The sequence below is a fragment of the Antedon bifida genome, chromosome 1 (genome assembly GCF_963402885.1).
Source record: "Antedon bifida chromosome 1, ecAntBifi1.1, whole genome shotgun sequence".
NCBI lineage: Eukaryota > Metazoa > Echinodermata > Crinoidea > Comatulida > Antedonidae > Antedon > Antedon bifida.
The window spans coordinates 2,930,984-2,952,349 of NC_136226.1; the positions used below are offsets into that span (position 1 = coordinate 2,930,984).

General features: G+C 34.0%; 3 protein-coding genes across 4 annotated transcripts; 2 read left to right on the forward strand and 1 right to left on the reverse strand.

The window, feature by feature from the left end:
- Window positions 1-24: 24 nt before the first annotated feature.
- LOC144837191 (uncharacterized) lies at window positions 25-5,239 on the forward strand. Of its 2 annotated transcripts, XM_078692216.1 has the most exons (6): window positions 25-172; window positions 809-842; window positions 1,534-2,730; window positions 3,079-3,477; window positions 4,365-4,451; window positions 4,754-5,239. In XM_078692216.1, exons 1-6 carry the CDS (start codon window positions 92-94, stop codon window positions 5,098-5,100), a joined length of 2,145 nt encoding a protein of 714 aa, XP_078548342.1. In that variant the 5' UTR covers window positions 25-91; the 3' UTR covers window positions 5,101-5,239. The 2 variants fall into 2 exon arrangements, with proteins under 2 accessions (XP_078548342.1, XP_078548337.1); XM_078692211.1 differs by having other exon boundaries at window positions 1,534-3,477.
- A 355-nt stretch (window positions 5,240-5,594) lies between these two features.
- Window positions 5,595-8,285, forward strand: LOC144839126 (toll-like receptor 2 type-1). The gene has a single exon (XM_078694467.1). The coding sequence runs from the start codon at window positions 5,595-5,597 to the stop codon at window positions 8,283-8,285; it is 2,691 nt and encodes an 896-aa protein (XP_078550593.1).
- A 404-nt stretch (window positions 8,286-8,689) lies between these two features.
- LOC144852219 (sonic hedgehog protein-like) lies at window positions 8,690-21,057 on the reverse strand. Its single transcript, XM_078709987.1, has 3 exons — window positions 20,555-21,057; window positions 11,354-11,621; window positions 8,690-10,706 (listed from the first exon to the last, which is right to left on the reverse strand). The coding sequence occupies exons 1-3, from the start codon at window positions 20,849-20,851 to the stop codon at window positions 10,039-10,041; spliced, it is 1,233 nt and encodes a 410-aa protein (XP_078566113.1). The 5' UTR covers window positions 20,852-21,057; the 3' UTR covers window positions 8,690-10,038.
- Between the last annotated feature and the right edge of the window lie 309 nt (window positions 21,058-21,366).

Below are 21,366 nucleotides of genomic sequence, written 5' to 3' on the forward strand. Positions count from 1 at the left end.
CACATTCACGATTTTAGCTGTACAGTCAATTACGTCCATTCAGTCGGTAGTGGTCATCCGATCCGCAGTGTCCGTGTAAAACAGCAAGAACATGTTGGGTGTTCAAGTATACCTGCTACTTGTTGCCATTTTCGCGCCACTTTCCTCGTCGTCTGAAGAACCCCATCGTAGGGTAAGTTGTTAGATTTTTACTTAATGGCCTTTTATTGCGTATAATATTTTTCGTTAGGAGGTAGGAACTATAAATGACTAGCCATAAACGTGACTAGGATATATTCCAAATAAGGCACGGTATATTCTAAATAAGGCAGATTTGTATTTTACACGGCTATTCTAATATATACAGCACTTGTATAGAAGGGTAGGATATTGTGGAGAATTGTTGGTGTATTTGTAAATAATGCTCAACGTATACCTATTGGCTACAATAGCTTTAATACATTGATTTTAGTTTGTGTAGGTGTTTATAAAATGAATTAATGTTCTACCTATTAAGTTGACATTATCTAATTTCGAATTAACATACGCCATTTTGTTTATACTTTGTTGGGGATGGTCGGTTGTTTAAACAATTAATATACATTTTAAGTAGGCTAGTGCGGCGTGAAAAGTGGGCCTATATTTTTTGAATAACAAATGTTTAATTTAGATACCGTACATTTTATGAGCTTGCGAGAGAATGAGACTATTTTTATTATAGACTATTGTTATTATACAACTGTGATCAACTATTGATATTTTAAATTGGGAAAACGCATAACAATAGTTTATGTTCAAACAATAACCATAGTATTATCTTTATTTTCAGACGAAGAATCCAAGTAGCTATGTAAAACGTGAAGGTAGGCCAACATATTATTTGTATTATAATTATTGTAGATAGCTAGTTTGCATTAATTTATTTAAATTTTTAATATTTAAAATTTCTGGGCTCTGATTGGTTGGGTTTTCGCGTCACAAAGGGTAGGCTAGATGTAAATATGAATACGCATGCGCATTAACCAACGCTCCAACTGAAATTTTCTTTCAATTCCTGTCCATCGTCTGTTTTCGTTTTCAAGATTCAAAAGTCCTAATCTTAACTTAGGCATGGTTTAAACATAAACTTGAATACCAATATGAAAATCTTCTAATTTTAAATCAGTAAACAATTATATAGTAAATACATTTATACTGAGGCAAAATGTCTATTTGTTTCCATTTACTATTGCGCATTTGCATACTTCTGTAGCTTTTGTTATTTTTAGGTATTGCCCTATTATACGTCGTCCTTGTATCCCTTAATCGCATTTTTATTTCGAATCTATAAAAACATAAATAAAAAAATATATTCTAACTTCAATTGCAGATTAATGTGTCCGTACTTTTTTATGCTAACCTTTTCTGGTTTCCTAAGAACCCATTCCAAAATTGTATTTAAACATTGTACATACTATTATTTTCACATGATTTGATATTCGTATTCGAACAAAATTGATTAATGTTTTTTGTAGTTCTAACATACTGTAGTAGCACATGCCTTATACATTTCAGATAACTGTGAAGGATTTCGATGTACTTCTGGACTGTGTATCGATTTTGAGTATACTTGTGATGGGGACGCTGCGGACTGTCAATTCAGTCGCGAAGATGAAAACTATTACATGTGCCACAACCGTAGAGAATGCAAAAGAGCTGACCAATACCTCTGTCCAAGCGGACGGTGCATCAAATTCATCTGGATTTGTGATGAAGTGAACGACTGTGGAGATTTCACTGACGAACCTCAGAGTTGTAAAGAAAGATCATGCGATGGTGATCACTTCCGGTGTAGTACTGGGTCATGTCTTCCACGAGAGTTTGTCTGTGATCGTCATGTAGATTGTAGAGATGGAGAGGACGAGTCTGCGTGTAATTTGGAGGTACGCTGCAATGCTGATGAGTTTCAATGCGAAGACAAATCATGCATAGCAAACACAAAAGTCTGTGATGGCTGGAAGAACTGTTGGCCTGGTGGTGAGGACGAAGCGACCTGTAACATCGAAACCGGTTGTAAAGATGGTGAATTCCAGTGTGAAGACAAGACTTGTATTCCAGAATCCAAACTTTGTGATGGATGGAAAGACTGTTGGCCTAGAGGGGAGGATGAAGCGACATGTAACATCGAAACCGGTTGTAAAGATGGTGAGTTCCAGTGTGAAGACAAGACTTGTATCCCAGAATCTAAACTATGTAATGGATGGAAAGACTGTTGGCCTGGTGGGGAGGACGAAGCGACCTGTAACATCGAAACCGGTTGTAAAGACGGTGAATTCCAGTGTGAAGACAAGACTTGTATTCCAGAATCTAAACTTTGTGATGGTTGGAAAGACTGTTGGCCTGGTGGGGAGGACGAAGCGACCTGTAACATCGAAACCGGTTGTAAAGACGGTGAATTCCAGTGTGAAGACAAGACTTGTATCCCAGAATCTAAACTTTGTGATGGTTGGAAAGACTGTTGGCCTGGTGGGGAGGACGAAGCGACCTGTAACATCGAAACGGGATGTAAAGATGGTGAATTCCAGTGTGAAGACAAGACTTGTATTCCAGAATCCAAACTATGTGACGGTTGGAAAGACTGTTGGCCTGGTGGTGAGGACGAAGCGACCTGTAACATCGAAACGGGATGTAAAGATGGTGAATTCCAGTGTGGAGACAAGACTTGTATTCCAGAATCCAAACTTTGTGACGGTTGGAAAGACTGTTGGCCTGGTGGTGAGGATGAAGCGACCTGTAACATCGTTACTTGTCCAAAAGATGAGTTTAAATGCCAGGATAATACTTGTATTGATAATCGATTGGTATGTGATGGCTGGAAACATTGTTACCCACATGGTGAAGACGAACAGAACTGTATACAATGTGAAGGCCAGTTTGAATGCAATGATGGATCGTGTTTAGATACAAATAAAGTATGCGATGGTACGAAGCACTGTTTCCCAGAAGGCGAGGATGAGATATGTGTTATTGAACCTTGTAAACCAGGCGAGTTCCAGTGTAAAGATGGTAAATGTATTGGCGCAGACTACGTTTGTGATGGATGGACACATTGTTGGCCAGGGGGTGAGGACGAAGCGACCTGTAACATCGAAACAGGGTGCAAAGATGGTGAATTTCAGTGTGAAGACAAGACTTGTATACCACAAACAAAACTTTGTGACGGTTGGAAAGACTGTTGGCCTGGTGGTGAGGATGAAGCAACCTGTAACATCGTCACGTGTTCAAAAGATGAGTTTAAATGCGAAGATAATTCGTGTATTGATAGTAAACTGGTATGCGATGGCTGGAAACATTGTTATCCTAATGGTGAAGATGAGGCAAGTTGCAACATTGTAACTCCCTGTAAGGATGATGAATTCCAATGCAATGACAAAAGTTGTATCAACGGATTGCATGTGTGCGACGGATGGGACAACTGCCTACCTGATGGCGAGGATGAACATAGTTGCCAACTACAAGGTAGGTTCTCGCCATTATCTTTCAACAATTATCATTCATTCATTCATTCATTCAGGCTTATCGCCTGACTTTATTTACTTTAGGCCTCTGGCCCCTAGTAATTAACAAAATAATAATTACATTGAAAAATAAAGCAATTTATGGTCACAAGATAAATGAATTAATTAATTTCGTTCTCTAAGCAAAACATATATCTTAACTTATAAGCATGATAAATATATTTAGATAGATTAGCAATAATTATTGGATCCTGTGATGACATTAAACGGCAGAATTTAAAAGTATTTGGATTTTCAAAAAATAAAGAAGGTATAAATTTGTTTCTGATTTCCTTGTAAAGAGAGCAAACCGTAACAAAATGATATTCATCTTCAACTTCATTTATATTACATATTTTACATAACCTATTGCTGCGCTCTATTCTTTTCCATCTTCCCTTTTCTACCTCTAGTTGAAGTGTGCCCAGTCTTAATTGTTTTTGAACATTTTATAATATCTTAATTTTGAAGAAATATTTATGCTTTCATGAAAGGATTGGCGTTCCATATCGGTTAGCCTTTCTTTTATTTTATTAATTATATAAAATTATCTGTTGACATTATAGTGCCCCTCTCCATTTAAAATACATTCTGAAAATCTAACAATATATATTCATATACACAATTTAACATTATGTTTACACATATAGATTTTATTTGCATTAATAGATACTGTACTAATACAAAAAAAAGCAAAAAAAAAAGTAACTTGTCCATATTCCGTCACTACTTGTTTGGTATGACCAGCATAGCAAGGTGAAATAAAAAGTACTGATTAACATTATTGTATAAAATATGTTTCTAAAAACAATGATTACTATAAAATGATAATTTTATTCTTTTTTACAGACGAGTATGCCTTCAACGAAAGACTACACTCAATAGTTGAGAATATTGGAAAATTGGCGGTGGAAGTTGAATTACTAGAAAAGAATGGTAGGTTGATTTAATTTTGATTATCTCGAGCCTTTCCTATGCTAAACGCCAATTCGACTTAATATTGGTGAAAAAAAGATGAACATTCTGGCACACATGGCGTTTCACACCTATGTATCGACAACATAAAAAACTAATTAAGCCTTCCATACAGCAAATTATCAAAATATGTAATGTTCTTTAAAAAGGAAGATAATTTACAAAATAGAGAAAATGTTTATTATCTACGGTACAGTATAGCAATGTCCTTTATATTAAAACACCAGTCTATCTGTCTAAAATGTTATTGTTTTTAATTGCAGATGAGAACCTTGTTAATCGTGTTGCACATTTAGAAGAGCAGTTACAACATGACAGAAATAAGAAAAGGCATATCGTTAACACACTGTTGAAGAAGCGTCTCATTGCCAGACAACTAGATAACGAAACATCTGAAAAACAACTAGATAAAAAGTTATCTACGCCTGTAGATGAAGATTCGTCAAAGAAAGAACTTGGTTTAGACGGGCAACTCAGTGAAGATTCGTCAACAAATCATGTAAGATCAAACAGACATCCTGGAAGCACCCAGCGACGCGACTCATCAAAGAAAAAAATAAAGTCACGGTTAAACGAACTCCAAAATCTGTTAAACAATGTACACAAGTAGCAGATATTTGCTTCCCATAATTAAACTAATTAATGAGTTCCCAACTAATTAAAACTTGTACAGTATTAAGAAACATAACTACAACTTATCTAATGTATATTTGGTTTTGCTATTAAACCCGGAATTTGCTCTAAAACAATGCATTGTATATTTTTTATTATCTGTAGTATTGTACAGGAATCGTCTAATAGCTCCATTTCTGTAAACATCCTTTTCCAATCTATTGTGCCGACGACGGTGTCTTTAGACATCGGCATATATTATGAGAAACAACAGTTGGCCAATATTCAGTTTTAACGTTTGATTTCTATGTGCTCAACTCGGCAGAAACTGTCGATGTATTACCATAAACGGAGGTCTTAATGTAAGTGTGCATAAGAGTATATACGAGTATATACATGTGGGCCTACTTTAACATTGTTGTGAGCAGTTTTTTACACGGATTGTAAAGATTGTATACAGAAACCCTACTATAGGAACTACGAATTTAGAAAATGTTACTATTTCTTTTGTTTTTCGGTTTCCAGCTTATTGTAATTAATGAAACGAAATCCGGTCTTCCATGTAAAATCTTCAAATATCATAATGCAGATTGTGTAGGTCGAATGATTGTCGATTTTCCAGATAATTTGCCTACAAACATTCAAGATATTGACCTTAGTGGTAATCGTGTAAGAATATTAGACAAACCAGTACCATACACAAAACTGGAAAAACTGACTTTACGCGAAAATGGATTGGAATCTATAAGCGTAGTTTTCTTTGGCAAAGTGACGTCATTGAAACAGTTGGATCTATCGTATAATAAATTAAAAGATTTGAACTTATCGTCTTTAACAAATCTAATACATCTTGATTTAGCAGCTTCTGGGGTCAAAGATGAGTTATTGAAAACCCGTATGTTTCAGTATTTGGTGAGATTGCAGTCGTTGATTCTTCGTCAGAACAAACTTTTTCGAATACCGGACAGCGCCTTTAAGGGCTTGGAAAATTCTCTAGAACATCTAGATTTATCGTACAACAACTTTGATTATATACCATCGGAAATTTCAAAGCTAAAGTACTTATCTAAACTTGTGCTTAATCACAATTCGTTCGGAATTCGATACGAATTTATTTTGCCAACATGTTTTTCAGAATTAAGTAATCTAAAATATCTATATTTATCATCTTGTGGGATCAAATTCATGTCAAATGGTGCCTTTTCTCCAATTACTCGCAATAATCTTACAGTTTTAGATCTTTCACAAAATAACTTTTCATATTTAAACGATTCTCTTCGGTTGATGCATATTGACGTTTTTAATTTGTCATCAAGTAATATCAAAACTCTATCCGAGCTTGATGGTGTTAAAATTCGTCATTTGTCTTTAAATAGCTGTTCATATTTATTTAAAAATGGATCCGTTCTTCGGGAAACTTTACAAAGTGTGTGCAGATGTGAATTGCAACGACTGGATTTGTCCTGGAATGGAATACACACCATCGAAGATGGCGCTTTATTTTGTTTAAGTGCGTTAACATCCATTCACCTTGATAATAATATTTTGGGCAATGAATCGATCCAAAAGGATGAATTTCAAAAAATGAGAAATTTACAAACATTATCATTGAACAATAACGAATTTACATCGTTCGATTTACCTGTGCTTGAACATACCAAAAGCACTTTAACACAGTTAGACTTGTACGATAACCAAATATTAGGATCCAAAATTAAAACTGGTAAAATTAGTTTTCCAAATTTAATTGCATTGAAGATAACTATTCCAAAGGTTGATATAACAAAGTTAATACTTTCTATCGATAATAAAATGCCACACCTTAAAACTTTACATATTAAGCAACATACTAATCATCACCGGAAATGCAAGGGTAAAGGTCATACCCCATATTCCACAGAAACGCCACCATGGATACGTCACGCATCCGCATTTAACCATCTTAAAGAACTTGCAATAATTGGTTATCAGTTTAAAACCCAATACGATTTTGAAACATTATTGAGTTTTCTTTCTCCGAACATTACAAAGCTGAGGCTTGAGAATTGTAACATTGAAAGTACATGGTTGCAATGTTTAAATATGGAACGGCTGAAATATCTATCGCTTACCGAAAATACAATCGACTCGCTACCAATTGATATATTTTGGAAAACGGATAAACTATCATATTTAGACTTATCATCGAACTGTTTTACGAAGATAGATTATTCCATTTTATCTAACCTTAAACATATTAATACTATTGATTTATCGGACAATAAAATTGATAATAACATTAATGTCGATTTATTATCAAGTTTTTACAATTTGACATATTTTGATTTGAGTGGAAATAAGTTCCATTGTAATTGCGATTTGTACGAATTTAAAAACTGGTTGAAAATTGATAGCAAAGTTTATTTTCCAGAGTTTCAAAAATATGAATGCAGTAGTACGACACCAGAAAGTGTTTATCTGTTGGAGTACGATCTATCGAGGTTTTCTTGTTACAATAAAACTATGGTGATTTGTATTTGCTTAACAACAGGAACCATTGTTCTAGTGTTATTTGTATCAATTGTTTGTTACCGTCGACGTTATTCTGTCCGGTTTGCTTGGTATTGGGTTAAGATTAAACTGCGGCCTAATTCGCATCATTATCAGCCTGTTCCAACATCTAGTGATACCACAGACTTTGATGTTTACGTTGCCAGCAACTCAAACGACTTCCAGTGGGTGAAATGGACATTAATTCCAAATTTGGAAAACTCATCTTATGCAATCCGTTTATGTATAAAAGATCGAAACTTTCCAGTTGGTGGTAATGTTATGGAAGATATTATCGAGTTTATCCACGCTAGCCGTAAAACACTACTGATTCTTACCCCTGATTTCGTGCTGAACGAATGGAACTACTTTGAGTTGCAAAGAGCGATGATTCGAGATCTTGAAGAAAAGCAGGACATGATCATTCCAGTCTTGCTTAAACCTATTAAAGATAAAGATCTACCGCGTCTTCTTCGTGAAATACAACTTCGAAAGGGATTTATAGAGTGGACAGAACATCCACTAGGGAAGGAGTTATTTTGGAATGATCTCGTGAAAGCAATACAAGAAGATTCAACGTTGAGTCGATACAAAGATAACGAGATCAACAAATGGCGTAAACGTACTTCGATGACGTATAGCCACGTAATTTAAGTTCATTTACTCCATTGGATTATGCTTATTAAACTCATTTAATTTTGTTTGTAGGAGTAGTTTGGTAGTACATGTTTGTATGTACGTATTCAGTAGAGATTCTTAGTACTGTATCTTCAAATATTACAATATTTGTTCATTAAGCATATCGTAGGTAGATTCTGTAATACAGCATATCCTGTGTACCACACGGTGCCTGTATCATGGAAGGTTATGGAAGATCACTCACTTTACCTTATTTATTTGTAGAGCAGTTGAGAAACAACAGGCATTTAATGCTCGATTTATGAGCATTCGCATTGGTCGAGTATGGCGCGTCACGAAAGTTTAGTTTGGTACAGATACAAAATGATAATAAATACATCCACAAGTCAAATATTTATTAAAATTCAATAAAAGCTCAACTAATTCAGAAGATAAACATTAAAAATGTGTACATTTGTTTTATTTTTTACAATATTTACAAAATAAATACATTTAATATTTTCTTTTTCAAAGTCAAAGTTGCAAAGAAGTTTATACTTTGCCAAAATGGCGAAAGACAATTTAAAATTCATTATCATTATTAAAATATATAAACACAATTACAAAATCTCTATCTTTATAAAACTTTCGACTGCGTTTCCTTATTATAATTCGTAAAAAAAGATGTAGTTCATATCTAAAATATTTGTCATATCTGGTGTCAAAATATCAAAATAGTGATTTTAAAACTTACTCAATTGTAATTGATTTAAATCTTACAAAATGTCATATAAAACAACACGCCTATATTATATTATAGGAAGCTTTCGGTTTGAAACACACTAATGCTCAGTCTACTTTAGGTGAACACAAAAATGTGATGTACCCGTCGTATATGGATGTCATATCACTACCATGTTTGGTCATATCACTACCATGTTTGGCCATATCACCACCATATTTGGGCACATCACACAATTTTGTCAAACTATTTTGATAGTGTAGACAGAGCTTAAAAAAAAAGAGCCCACAGTACGTGTCATTGGTCATCGTTTGGAACAAGAAACCGCCAAAACTGTGATGAGGATTCGAATGAGGAAAGTACGTATCATAAAAGCACATGCGCACAGTTAATCGTGACTAGGCCATATACCCTCGCAAAAACAAAAGCTCCCTAATTAATTAATATACAATAAAGTTTAAATCTGTTCTATTGTTTGGTGCTTAAGCAAGCTAGCTATAACGTCTGCTGAATTTGCTCTCTAACGTCTGCTGAATTTGCTCTCTAACGTCTGCTGAATTTGCTCTCTTCTTGGTCCAAATCTCGAATGTAAACCTAAAACGGCAAGCCTATTACTATCGATGAAAGCTTGATCAAGTCATGCCAAACCAATTACATTATCATAAATACTATTTCTTTGTTATAATTATACGTTGATATAATATTATTTTAGAAAATAAATATTATATTAGTGATTTACAAAACAAATCTGGTTGAAAATTTACATTTGCACAACTTTATGAAAATATTGTAATTTTTGTAATTGGTTAATTTGAAAAAAAATGTTTCAATTTGTTTCGTTCGAACATCATACATTTTAAAAAACAGCTTTCATTTTTCAAAAAACATCTAAATACTCCGATAAGTTTGCCGTTAGGCAAACTTCGTCTCAAACCATTAATTGCGCGCGCGCGTGCGCTTGATCATCATACGCTACCTTTCTATCGCAACGGATTACCTCGTCATATTACTTCATCAATATTTAATGGAATATATTACATCTTTAATTCAAAACAATATATCACCTGGATACATATAATTACTCACTAAATGTCGACCATACGTATGAAGAAGTTTCGGATACCAATGGACATTATCATGCTGCGGCAGCTCTGACGAGCGCCCCCATAGTTGCGATTTAAGACTGTATAACCACCTCACGGGTGTGAAACACGCATGCGCAATGAATTCATTGTCAATTAAAGCATACGACGACACGGCAACATTATCAACAACTATCGAACCTTTATAAGTTAAAGGTGCGTATGCACCAGTCCTTTCTGTTATTGTTACACTCAAAACCTTCTCAGAAATCAAAAGTTCTTGGTTACCACTTTTAACAACAGTAAAAATATATTGTCCTTCCATAATTCTACTCGCAAAAATTGCTTTCGATTCTGCAAAACTTGAATTTGTATTCGATACGTAAATTATGTGTTCAGCCGTGAGTGATAACGTTTGGGACGGTGTAGAAACTGTATAAAATAACATATTTTTATGAGGTTTTGCATCGAGCATCATTATGACGTCACTGTATATAATACTGCCATCATTGTCAACTGCTTTAACTCTGTCTCCTATTCTTACATCATTCATTCGTTTGGTTTCTCCAGTTTCCAACGTCACTTCCGATTGCGCGGGAAAACATCCTCCTTCTTCTGAAGCTGGATTTGAATCTAAAATAAAAACAAAACAAATTTGAAAGACAACGAAAATAATTTATTTTCGCAATAACCAAGGCCACTAACCTAGAGGTGACATTGTGACCTTTTAGAACGTTGGTAAATAAAAGTATAATGTTGAATTGTTACTCATTTAAGTTTATTGCATCATCATTATGTATGTTTTCTACGAACCATTATTCACTTTATTAACATACCAAGTTTTTCTAAACAGATTCACACATTCAACTTTCATAGTTTCTAAAGGTTTATACTTAATACATTTTGTGTATTCGTCGAACTGATTTAAGAACATCCCGATTACTAGATGAACTTTTAGCAGAGGTCGTATCAATAGGGTTTGATATTTCTTATGAAATTATGGTCCAAAGTTTACTGATTATAGACAAACATGCGATAGAGGACCACACTGAAAACCAACTAATAATGGCAATAATGTTAACATGCATTCATACAGTTATACCAAGAAATGGAAACACTTTGCTATCGAATGTTGTTAGATTATTTATGTTTTCTGGCGAATTTATCACTTCTGCAAACAGTTCAAATAGTCACATTTAGTCTTTATAAATTGAGTATACAGTAAATGCCAATCAGTTATTCAGAAAAGCTTGACTTTCTTACGATTAATTTTAACTTACCAGATTTGACAGAAGCGTGGATGTATGATTTACTCTCGTAGTAAACCCAGTCAAATCCCGCCTCAACAGCAAGTCTGGCCAACATTCCGTACTTGCTAGGGTCTATATCACTAGTAGTGATATCTACGGCCCTTCCTTCGTAGTGTAACGAGTTGTCAGGATGGCGACCATCTTCATCCCATGCTTCTACCACTCGTAGTTTTATGTTTTCGTCTTTCCAGTGGTTCATTACCATGATTGCCAGTCGACTGAGACGATCGTTACATCTCTGTAAAATAAAAAACAATGAATAGTTTATAGTCTAGTTTCATCATCTAAAATTAGAACTAATAGTGGTATGTTCAATAATATTATACCATTCTTGTTTCTTCTAGATTTGAGTACCAACAATTATTGCTTTTTGCTGCGTCACTGGAATAACTTTTTGGTAAGTTTTTTTACAACATATTAATGTATTCTTCTTAAAACTGAAATGTTTTTATACGATTTGGTTTATAGATGAAACTTGAGACAAACGAATTTCTGGTTTTTAGAGTGTTTTCAGTATTTAGGAAATCTTGTTCGATTATTTACAGTAATTAGGCAACATTATGAATTTTATTTTTCATTTATTTCATTTCCTTCAAATTTTGTTTGAGCGACGAACATTTCCGAAAAGAAATACGATTACAAATAAAAAATAAATCTTAGTTTTGAATCTGGATTTGTATTACAGTAGCTATATGTGAATCTTTAAGACTAAGTTGAGAACTATATTGTACCATTAATAGATTAATTTAAGTACAGTGGAACCAACAACAGTACATGTAAAAGTATGAACTTTCATTAGAAGAGGAAGTACTCCATTTTTGGCAATTCTAAAAGAACTTATAATTGAATCAAAGGCACATGGAAATAAAAATAGAACTTGCTAATCTGTGACTCTGGGGAGATCCTAATTCAGTTCTTTGACAGATTTTAAGATGTTTGTGTCTAGTGTTTTCATACGGAATTTAAAAACTACTAAACTAACAGCCTTATGTACATTTGGGACACTTATTAATTTAGGAGTTCAGTGATGCAGAAGCAAGATTTCTTTAAATAATTAAACGGTAAGATGGGTCCATTCAAAGACAGAACAGTGCACAGAGGACACAGGTTCAAATGTGCTTTACAGTTGTTTGTTTAGTGGTAAAGAACAAGTTGAAATCACATGCGCTGTTGATCATTAGACAACATCAGCAAAATACCTGAAATGTGTAATACTATGAGAAACTTGCTAAACAATTTGTTACTGACAATGTTTCCATTTTTTTCTTTATAAAATGTATAAAAAAGATAACTTATAAAAACATGACATTTTAGAGAGACTTAACGAATTTCTCAAATGTAGGACTACTTGATATGACAAACATGATTATTTTAGTAGACTTAATTTGATATGAACACATAGTAAAAACAGAAAATCGACCTAGTTCGTATTTGTATGAGCTCCAAATTTTGTTTCCCAAACCAAATGACGATATTTGCTAAATAGCCATTGGTGCTACAGCTTTAGCATTGGAAAAATTGGCCAATGAACAAATCGATCAACTTAAAGGTTATGTATAATATCATATGCGAGTCTAAATCTTGGTTCCCACACTATGTAAGTGCAACGTAAGTAGTTTAACCAATCACAAGATATAGTTTTGATTGATGATCCGTCGTCTGTGATTGGTCAAATCACTTGTGTTGCGTTTACGTCCTTACGTTACGTCCTAGTGGGAACAGAGTTTAGTTACACCAAAACGTTAACTATAAATTAAATAGAGGGATGCATGTAGTAATGATTATTGGTTTCTATCAAAACGTTTGTCGATAAACGTATGTCTATATATAGCTGGCGCTGTAGATACTTCCAAGCCTCTGCACCGAGCGTATCATGCGTACAATCACGCACAACGTAAACTCGTGACGGGAAAATGAAGTGAATGCGTTACGCTCGACTTGAAACGTCAATCAATCTATAAAACTGACGTGTTGAATCGAGCGTATAATAGTAACTGCCTAGTCTTTATAGTTCCGTACACAATATTTGCACAAATCTGGCAGCTTTCTCTCCAACAAGTGTAAGCACCTTGACTATTAACCATACTGATTGCTCAATTTATAAAAATGATAATAAACAGGCTATAGTAGTTTGTAAGAACTCATGGTGTTAAGTTTCATAAATCATGACTATACAGAAAATATATGAAGATGTCTTTGAATTATTTTAAAAACACAATTCAGGAATAGAACGGTGTGAAATTTCATCTTTATTGATTATTAGGTGTGTCAAAGATAAAAGTTTTTGTCATCTTTATACTAATGGATGAAATACAAATACGCCCAGCTTCTATTGGAAGATCCATATAATTATGAAACTGATATCCCCAAATACGCCCACTTATGAACAAGCTATTGAACTAACGAATACACCTCATATCTACTGTGTACACATTGGTCTAGGTACAAGATATTGTGTTCATGATAGCTGAGTAGTCATAACAGCTCCATCGTGTAGTTACTAGTCGCTAGTTACAAAGTATAGTTCATGTCGTGCGCGCGGTTCAAACGCTCAATCGTCATTTGTAAACGCGAATGTCGTTTCGTAATGCGTCACAAGTCTCTCCTATATACGTTTATAACGATTAACTTTATACACACTACCAAATTACAGTAAAACAAGCCTGTATAATACTTGATCCCAACTATTGACTAGACAATGATTCATGTTTACAGCCAGGTATAAAACCTCCAATAGCGACTCTATTATTACATCCAATAGTGTGTTTTAAAGACCATAAAGATTATGAAATTAATATAATATGGATAAGAATGTTTGATTTTAATTTTGTTATTAGGCCGAAATAACAATCATTGATATTTTGTCGTTATTATTTTTGTGCCATGACCCTCTCGTGCTTAGTTATTTGTACGGTTGGATTGGCATAGTACACAGACTGTATATATTTGTACACTGCAGACTAAATGTCTTTTAGAAGAAAGAACTATTTAATATACAAACTATGCTTGTTTACAGAACTTACACATCAATACAATAATATTAGGAACAACATTGATTTGCTCGTTGTTCATAATGATCTATGTCTACAACGTTTCATTTCGCTCTTTTTAGGGGGTGTGGTGGGGGGGGGGGAGAAGAATTCTTACGTTGTCTCGCGCGTAGGCTTATAACTAAGCTTGGTTCCCACTGGTACGCAACATGTTGTATAAGCGCAACGCAAGTAATTTGACCAATCTCAACTGTCGCTTGTGATTCATTGGTCAATTCACTTGCGTTGCGCTTACGTCCTTGTGAATCAACTTATATAATGTTTGGTTCCCACTAGAGACGCAAGGACGAGCGCGCAACGTAAAGTGATTTGACTAATCACGAGCGATGTATTATTTGAACTGTCGCTTGTGATTGGTCATCTGTAGTGGGAACTAAGCTTTAGGGAGTTTCCACGACGCATCTCTCACGATCGACTACGCAGCAGCTGCCAAGTAAAAATGAATTATGCGCATGCTCATATGCTACGTATATTATGCAATGAGGATGAGTTAGCGCCTGGTACCGGCAAATTTAAACATTTGTTCATCCTCATTAGTGATGCTAATAACGATATACGGTTATGGGAACTTAGAAAAAGCCTATTGATTGGATAAGATACGGGACACCTTATTGACTTTTAAAGTTGGAGTTTGCACTAGATATCGCCAGCCATTAGGGCAAGTGTTAGCTTAGCTAGATAAGTAATTGCTTTAATCCGAGTGCAACAAGGTCGATAATGTTAGAGTTAAATAACAAAGTTAAATATGATTATAAGAACCAACGATATACATTTATTCGTGATTTCGATAAACGTTCGTACGTTAACAATTTCATTTAAAGACATTTATTAGGAAATCCGATTATTCCCATTTAGTCAAAATAATAATGTTTGTATACACAATCATTATGAGTACGTTACGAGATATATTTCAATTCAAGAAACTCTAACTGTGTTCTCAATAAAAAAAACCGAGCGTCGAAATAAAAATGTATACCAACCCGTGACCGTATTATAAACACCCAGTCAATAATGATTCCCATGATAATGTTTAGGACGAGCCTACCACGCGGAGTGTGTGATTGAGTTCAGGCCTATTACTTGAGCATGGTCGACATCCAAGTCTGTCTCAGCATCGGCTCATTAACCATACAACCAAGCGTCAATGCCCCTGACAAAATGTTTCTTTTGTCCGTAATAACCGCGTAATAGTCATAATGAATGGAACTTAATAATTGACAGCGAAGGTATAAAGGTAGTAGGAAATAATGAATATATTGACAATTGTAACATGTGGTCAATTATAGAATATTTTACCAATGCAATTTGTCTTTGCTTTTAAATAGAATAAACTTTATTGTCCAATGTTATTGTATAAGTTTATTTTATAACAATTGATTGTTAGCTAAAGTTTGTTATTGTGATTACAATTGAACAAAATAAGTAGAACGTAGAACTTCCCTGCCATTAAATGCCACACATACTTGGGGTTGTCCAGAAAATAGAAGAGGCGGCATAATATTTCACCTCCCCCTTCGACTTTCCCAACATATTATTTAATCAACCTCAATATTAACTGTACAAAGAGCATTTATCGTTAGTAAAATATGCATAATGCAGTGGAACGAACATTAAGGATTGATTCTAACTAAAGACGCAACACGGACGTAGCGCGCAACGTAGGTGATTCGACCAATCAAAAACGATAGGTTATTCGAACTGTCGGTTGTGATTGTTCAACACGCTTACGTTGTGTCTACATCCTTGCGTTGCGTCACTATCCATGCTAAGGGGACACCTTTAATGCCAAACAAAGTTCCCCCATTAATTGGAATATTCAACTGCTAAGAGTTGGTCGCAGTGTTACATTATTTCCCTTCGTTCGTTTTACATGTGTATTAAATAAGGTTGTCGCCTGAATTGGGTCAAATCCCAAATAAAGGGCCTTTATAAAACATATTGTTCACTTTGAGCTAGCTATAGGTTACTTCAACATTGTTCCACCAATGTATACACAGTTCCACCCATTTTATAAATAATAGCCATACTAATATCCCTAAATTATTTGTAATTCAACTGTGTTAGAATTATTGTAGTAGATCATGTCACCACGATGTTTACTGAAGTATTGTGAGATTCTGAGGGATGGCAATTAAATGTACGTTTTGAGTTTGTAAGTACCCATTAGATGTAAGTACGTATAACTTAATAACCACAAATATAAACCCACGCTCATCTTAAAGCAAATAGGTCTACTGTCTATTCTATCATAATAGGATATACTTACTACGAGAAGTTGATTGACCTGTCAAAGACTCTTCCTAGTGCAATTATTTATAATATTTTACAATAGTTAGTTCTAGTTTAAGTAAAACATTTAGGTCTTGTTACTTTTACAAACCATACGTGGTCTTACCGCAAAGTTAATACATACCGCTATACCTACCCATGATTTTGTCCCTTATAACGTGAGAATTTCTCTGTTTTTGCTTTGTTTTCCTATGATACTATACAAGTTAAGTTACTGTTACTGTGCAGTTTATCTAAAAATATAGGCAAAATTGTCTTTCCATTTACTTCAGGTGAACAAACTTTTGTGACCACTTCGCTAAAGTTTATCAAAATATGGACACTGAGTCCTCATGCTTCAGTACTTTCATGAAAAGATTATAAAGAAAAACAGATTTGTTTACTATAGAAGCTAATAATCTGTGAATGAAGATAATGTAGAAAATGATTGGAAGAAAAATTAGAAAGAGTATTAAAATGGTTATAGAGAGAAAAGAACGAGATATAGTTGAGAGAAGGAGAAAGAGGAACGTAATCGATCAGTTTAAGAGAAAAGAAGAAACTATGATGTACTAATGTATTGATTCTTAGGGAATTATGTGTTTAAAAATCATCAATTTATAATACAACACTTACGGTAAACGAGATTATTTGACTTACCTATACTAGGCTTATACTTTTAATGTAATATTTCGAGATCAGACCTTTGGGTCCTTAATTTACATGAAACAAACTGTTTGTAGTATTTACCAAGTACTTAGTGAGGTAAAGCTGACCTTATAGGGTTTCTATCCCAAATCAAACAATGACATAAAGGTTTACAAAGGACAAAGGGCGGATTGACATTGCTGGGAAAATATTTTCCTTCATTTTCGTAAGCTCAGCAGAATGCTAAGATATTAGGTAAACAGTCAAATTCTTGCTTTCAAATTTATATTCGCTAATTCCATAGTTTTGGTCATGCAGACCCAGAGTGTTGAATTTTCTCCTGAATTTAGTACCGATGTATTAAGTGAAAATATTTGCAAAATTGTTGTTTCAAATATAGAAATATACGCAAGACATTCTGAAAGTGCTGGATTGTATATCCTATTTATGGTATTAGCTTACTTGTAATTATCACATACTCAATAACATAGAATGAATGTATCTGTTTCTTTTTGTATATCTAATTAACCTGGTGGTGAGGGAACCGTTTTTAGAGATATGTGTCTTTTCCTCATATAAACTCTGAACCATTAACGTCAGTTCAAGCACTTATACCCTACTCATAAACAAAAACACTTAATTCCAAATTCTATTTTTGACCAACAAGTAAACCACTAACTGGCAAAAGCTAAGAAAATCCTATCAAATAACCTCAAGATAATAGTGTCGCAAGTGTGCAAATATTAGCCAAGTACCAAGTTATGACCGCGGGAAAAATGGTGATTTTTACTGCCTGACTATATTTGACTTTGGATTTTCTTTTTGAATGAGTCTATCAAAGTGTCTAATCGCTAACCTTATAACCTAACTTCTTTGAATGCAGTCCTTAACTCTTTGACATGTCATATTCGTAAGACTTCATTACTAGTGTTTAGTGGAGATTTATTTTTAACCATATAAGTAATGGGTCCCTAGGCAGAGAAAACACCTCAGAATATTACCTCGAGTTTGCAATACTTGCAGCGACGATCCCCGAGCAGAAAAAAAAACATAAGAATACTTTGGGTTTTACTATGCTTACAGCGACGGCCCATAACAGAAAACACCTCAAAATATCTCCGGTTTTACCAATGAGTTGTTAGACTATCTGGTTTAAATTTACACTCCGGTTTACTATGATGGTCCGAGGGAAACACCTGAATTTGCCTCAATATCTGCCACAACACCATCGTTGTAAAGTTTGCTATACTATGGGCTTATTGTATAATAAAGCTAATGTTAAAATGATCGGCAAATGGAAATAGAGTCGTTATGAATATAATTAGAAATATAACAATATGTTATTGGTGAATTTGAAGTTAAGCTAGTGAATTTAGTAAATTGTTTACAAACATAATTTAGGTTTACTTGAAAAAAGGAAACAACCAACCCAAAAATCTCTATAAATGGAAACTTGAAATTTCAGAGCGCGATATACTGAAATAAATGATGAATTTATCAAAACAAAACACAGATTTGAACTGGTTTATGTGATACAACAATTGGACAATGCTCTAATTTATACTGAGACAAAAACGAAAAAAAATTGCTTATTCATCAATCTATCGAAATGTCCTTTAGTTGACACTGTCTTGAGTCATATATATTGGATCTTTTTTACATTAAACCTTTATACCATAATTCGTTATGTTAACGTTAAGTGCGAATTTCCGTTCGTCTATCCCATGTTTAAGCAAATTGCATTTGGAGTGTACATTCGTTGCTCATCTTTAATTCACCACAAGAAAGTCATATAGCATATGATATATATCTTGGTACTTGGTCGTTGATCTCTTTGCAGGTTATTACGAAGATATATACTGAGATTAACTAATAGATCTCCCAATAATGCAAATTACTTCATTTAAATTGGCACCTGATTCTCAGTGCTATATCTCCACAATGATATTGTCTGGTATCTTAAACAGCCGTAAAATAGCATCTCATTTGTATCACATGTGATTAGATTAGAGGTTAAGTTATGGGTTAAGTTATAATCTATTTTATACATGTAAAACACATGTATCATGGTATTTTCCATGATAAAGTACCAATTTAGATAAATTACCACGAAATGAATTATGTAGACCTACGTATACGAATGTAATACAATAATACTGATAATCATAATGTAACCATATAAACCAAAATATGTTAATAATGAAATCATAAATTTCTATTTTTAAATACAAATATACGGCTAATGCATTAATTTTGCCGGTTAAATTATGCACACACAATACAGTGTGATATCGTGTGTAAAACGACCAAGTGACTCGTGTTAAACAATATCAGTTATATTATTTTACATGTATAATATCTATTATACAGGTGTATATATTGTAGGTGTAAGTACTGTAAATGTTTAGTTTACCAAAGTTAAATAATTTCAATTATACTATTGTGCGGTTTTTTCTCATTCTCGTAGATATTCTCATCATCATCGTTTTATAAATAATTCAATTAATTTCCAGTCTATATCTAAGCGGTGTTTTAGAGTTGTCTATGCCTGTCTATGTATATAATATACAAACACATACAGATACAAATTTCACAGCCATAGAGAAGCTCGAAACCGGGCATAATATTTTATTTTTACTTTACTGCACATCCCTAAAGCGATGTATCATAGTGTATATTGGAATTTAGATTTAGAGGAACAATAATTAGAACACATTGACAATATTATATGTAATGTTTCTCAGTTTCTCACATCATTATTCATAAACCACTGAAATGTATTACTGTGATTATTTAAAATTGGGTTGGTTTATATTTGGTTTTGTAAAAGAGTATTTCAATAACAATGCACGATTCTTAGTCTTAGCAAATACTGATGACAATTGTAATAGCTAAACAATTGAATAGAATATAAAAACAAGGTAGGATGAAATTGCAGCATGTTATAGAATACAGTTTGTTTTTGGTCAGAAGTTTTCTATTAGTTGCGTGTATGTGTTGGATATGCCTTGTGCAGTTTCATTGATTATCGTTGTATGCTTGTAGGACAATGTGCATGTACAAGAGTAGGCCCTAATTGTGAAATGCATATCCAGGTCTTTCTAAGCCCACAATTCAATAGGCATATAAGTGTATAAAAGCCCAGACATATATCGTTTGCTAATAAACTTAGGCTACAAATTAGATAAGAGAAATGATAATATACCTGCGTCATTATCTGATCGGCGCCTGTGTCTTCTTCATCTTTGAACTCAATATCTGTATTTACATTTTTAGTGAGCTCATTAAAAGCGGCGTCATCCCGATAAATCCTACCCTCCGCTTCCCCACTTGCAGGCACTTTGGATTCAGAAATACTGGGAACGTATTCTCTATAGTTTAGGGGTCTCAGTGGTTCCTGTCCCCTACTGCTACCACCAGGCCGGCTTGGAGAGCACGCAGAAGTTACCACGACAAAAACGATATAAACGACCAAATGGTATAGTTTCCTATGTTTTCTCATCGTGTATGTTTCCAATGAAAAGTTGTAGTTGTCCCAAAGTCAAGCTAATAATAAACTATTACAAACCAAGTTGGTTTTTAACGGTACTTTTCAATCTTCCAAAATGTGGAATCAACAAGTGGTTATAAACTTCCGCTCTGATTTAATCGATGAATGAAGTTATCACGATACCAGAACTACCCAGTTCCGTGTCAGTAACAGCACAACAGAACACTCACCAGTCAAATGTACAAATGGAAATTGTCAACAAACTCTCTTATTTAATATTGATAGTTTAGCTTTGAGATAATAGCAACTGGACTCTATTGTTTAATACGGACTTTTCATTGGTCTATATTATGTGACGTATACTAGTGTACTGCTACAACCATGTTTCCACAATAAAACGGGCAAACAACGTACAAATTATTAGAACACGTTTTCCCCTTTTCCAAGATCTAAATCAAAGATAAAATAATATATTGTTAATATAATAAATATTACCTAATAATTTCAATGAAAAGAAGAATGTTTTT